Here is a 3,615-nt window from a genome sequence, read left to right as displayed (position 1 = left end):
ATTGATAAATTATCAAGGTTTCATGAGTGCGGGAAGGTCAAAGGTGGGCTGGGGTGGGGGGTTGGTGGTTGAGCTCAAGTTGATATTAAGGGCTCAGATAGAAAGAAATGTTTTGAAAATGATAATGGCCACATATGCACAATTATGCTTGACACAATGGATGAATATATGGATTGTGAAAAGAGTTGTATGAGCCCCTAAAATAATGATATTTTAAAAGCAAAAATAAATAATGAACTAGCTATATATAATAGTATTGAGACATGAGAAAATCTTAAGGAAGTTTGAATAACTATAATCAACATGTTCACTCATGGTATCAGAAAGTTTGGCAATATCCTGATTAACGGGCCAGGCTGCTAACCAAAGGGTGGAGATTCAAATGCATTACACGTAAATCTTTATGGGAGCATTCTGTCTCATCTTTCTCCTTCTGAGGGTGGATAGGTTTGAAAACACAGCCATTCAGTTAGTAGCCGAAACTTAACTCCACAGAGCTGCTTCCTGTGCTGCAGAGAACATATAGAGCAGTGTCTTTTCCTGAATCATGCAAATGAAGGGTTTCACATGTAATTATTTGAGATGCTGACCAGATTGCTGGGGGACACTTGAGGGAAAAAGTGAGGCAGATACTTTGCTGCAGCTAAGTTTGTCGTCAAGCAGAATAGGAGAGCACGGGGTTTTTTGAAACTGTAAAGACAAATTTCCAATAGTGTCATTGATGCCAAGAAAGAATATGCATAACTTTCCTGGACAAATTTAGGCCCAGAAAGACCTGAATATTAAAGATTTGGTTTTAAAAAAATCATTTTATTGGTGGCTTTTATGACTCATAAAAATCCATACCAACATCCATTGTATCAAGCACATTTGTACATTTGTTACCAGCATCATTCCCAAAACATTTGCTTTCTACTTGAGCCCTGGATATCAATTCCTAATTTTCTCCTGAAACTACTGGTATTGAACTAACAGTTACAACAGCAATTCCTATTATCTGGATATCAGAAGATTAATCATGTACAGGATATCAATAATTCCAGTGTATTTTATTCTTCCATCTTTCTGATGATAGAACAGGTACCAGTGCGCTTAGCTGGTATGGTTTTCAGGGTGGTTCTGGAAGTCACATCCAATACTTGAGTATACCAACAGTGCATTTCATAATTTAATAAGAACAAGTTGATAAACTTTATGCTCAAAGTGTTTAAGGCTGCACTGAAAATAAAATAATGCAGGTAGTTTGAAACTTTCATGCCAGATGTGATCGTAAGAAAAGTGTTTCTAAAATAGGTTTCATGGAATTTCTGTCTCAGTTATTTATGGTTCAGGATAATAATGAGCACTGCTCCTTTGTGGTAATTGGATGCTGTTACTCTATGGGTAATCAGGAAAAATCTATTTCTTAATGAAACCTGCAGTCACGTGGAAAAAATTGCCTCTTGAAGGAAATATTTCTTTAAAATAAATACATTTTTAACAAAATGCATTTGAGGTAATTTCATGATATATCTTCAATTTTCCATTTCATGTCTTAAAAATTAAGGATATTAAATTATGTACATAAGCACATTTAGGACTAAGGAAAGTATAATCCAGATTTTATTACTTTGAATTTTGTTGTTCACAAGTAAAACTCTAAACTTAACAATGTTTTTCTGTGATGTAGTGTTTCTCAGCTGAGAAGTTTTCTTAGGACTTGCTTTATGTCTTTATTTCTAAGACTATAGATAAAAGGATTCAGCATGGGTGTGGCTACAGTGTATATCACTGAGGCTATTGCACTGTCCTTGGAATTTTCATTTGTGGCAGAACTGAGATAAACCCCAAGAGTTGTACCATAGAACATGGAAACCACAGAGAGGTGAGACCCACAGGTCGCAAAGGCTTTATATTTGCTCTCAGCTGATGAAATTTTCAAAATGGAGGACACAATCTTCATGTAAGAGAATAGAATCCCACTGAATGGAATAACAACCAGAAGGCCACTTGCTAAATACAGGAATAAGTCATTGAGTGATGTGTCAGAACAAGCAAGTTGAATTACTTGATTAAGTTCACAGAAAAAGTGGGAAATTTCTAATTCTGTACAAAAAGATAGTCGCAAAACCATTAAAGCATGTACTAAAGCATCCAGAAGAGTCAATAACCAGGAAGCCAGAAGCAGGTGGCCACAGAACCTTGGGTTCATTATGACCGTATAGTGCAGAGGGTGACAGATGGCTACAAACCGGTCATAGGACATCACTGTCAATAGGAAGTTTTCTAAGCCCACAAAAAGCATGAAAAAAAACATCTGTGTGATGCATTCTTCATAAGTAATTACTTTGGTCTGCATCTGGATGTTCATCAGCATCTTTGGGACGGTAGTGGAGGTGAAACAGATGTCAGCAAAGGAGAGGTTGGAGAGGAAGAAGTACATGGGTGTGTGGAGGTGGGAGTCTGTGGTGATGGCCAGGATGATGAGCAGGTTCCCAGTGAAGGTGACCAGGTACATGGAGAGGAACAGTCCAAAGAGGAGGGGCTGCAGCTCTGCCTTTTCAGAAAGCCCCAGAAGGATGAATTCTGGAATGTGAGTGTGGTTTCCTGGTTCCATGTAGCTGATGAAACTACTGGGAAAGAGAAAAGAGCATTGAAAACTCTGCCATGAGCTGTTAACAATTGTTTGAGGGATGTATTTATGTTTTATATAGTTTTAAAAATATTTTATACAGTCAATTAATTAGTACCTATTCATATCTATATATCTCATGTTATTCAATCCGAAGTGCTCAATATTGTCTTTGATGTTATAATGGTTTGCTGTCATGGCTTCTAATAACATCGTTTCCCATAAGAATTATATTTATCTACAAATTCATTAAGTCTTTGTTCATTAAAAAATGTGTTTGACCAATTATTTTATCCCAAGTTTTCTTGAATTTTCTGGGAACCTCAGGGACAAATAAAAACTCTTACCCTTATTTGATATAAACAACATAAGGTGCAACTATTGGTCTCTTCCCTACCGGAAGTAGGAAGACTGATGGCAAGTGAATGACACATGGAAGTCATTGGTCCAATGGAGTCATGGATCATGCAAACAGCAGTCATGCCTGGAACAGAACTCTTCACCATGTGCCAATAATCAACTATGTAAGGTCAAGAGGGCAGCATTTGCCCAGGAACAAAATTCAGGGTTATAGAGGAAGGAGGAATGCAAACAGGAAACACAGAGAGGCAGCAGGATAAGCTACTTGCATGGGGAAATGCAGTGGACGAGTTAAATCAGAATGTGTGTGATTTCTAGAATGATGGTTGGGTTGGCAAACCACTTCATTCACAGTCGCAAGTAAACAAGTTATGGAGTAAAAATAAACGCATCGTTGTGTCTCACTTCTGACAAAGAGGCCTTGTGCAGGACATCTGAAGGCAGTTAGGATGTTAGGCAGGAGAAGGACCTTTAGGCAGAGATAGGGGCTGTGCTCCCCCTGACACAGGAGCTTTCTTGACATTCTCTGACAACCAGGTGGATAGTGCAACTGAGGAACAAAAAGAAATCTGGGTTGAAGTTGTAGTTATAAGTGACGGGAATATGAGATCAGATTGTTGTGAGGTTGAAGACTCGCTGGTAAA

General features: G+C 38.0%; 1 protein-coding gene across 1 annotated transcript; it reads right to left on the bottom strand.

Moving 5' to 3' along the window:
• Positions 1-1,675: 1,675 nt before the first annotated feature.
• LOC142432274 (olfactory receptor 7A17-like) lies at positions 1,676-2,596 on the bottom strand. The gene has a single exon (XM_075537404.1). The coding sequence runs from the start codon at positions 2,594-2,596 to the stop codon at positions 1,676-1,678; it is 921 nt and encodes a 306-aa protein (XP_075393519.1).
• Between the last annotated feature and the right edge of the window lie 1,019 nt (positions 2,597-3,615).

This window comes from Tenrec ecaudatus, chromosome 1 (assembly GCF_050624435.1).
Source record: "Tenrec ecaudatus isolate mTenEca1 chromosome 1, mTenEca1.hap1, whole genome shotgun sequence".
Taxonomy (NCBI): domain Eukaryota; kingdom Metazoa; phylum Chordata; class Mammalia; order Afrosoricida; family Tenrecidae; genus Tenrec; species Tenrec ecaudatus.
The sequence above is the reverse complement of the archived record's forward strand: the minus strand, read 5'-3'. Positions and strand labels throughout refer to the sequence as shown.

Bases quoted from the DNA above. Each gene is read 5' to 3' on its own strand.
- LOC142432274 (XM_075537404.1), bottom strand. From the start codon at position 2,596: ATGGAACCAGGAAACCACACTCACATTCCAGAATTCATCCTTCTGGGG.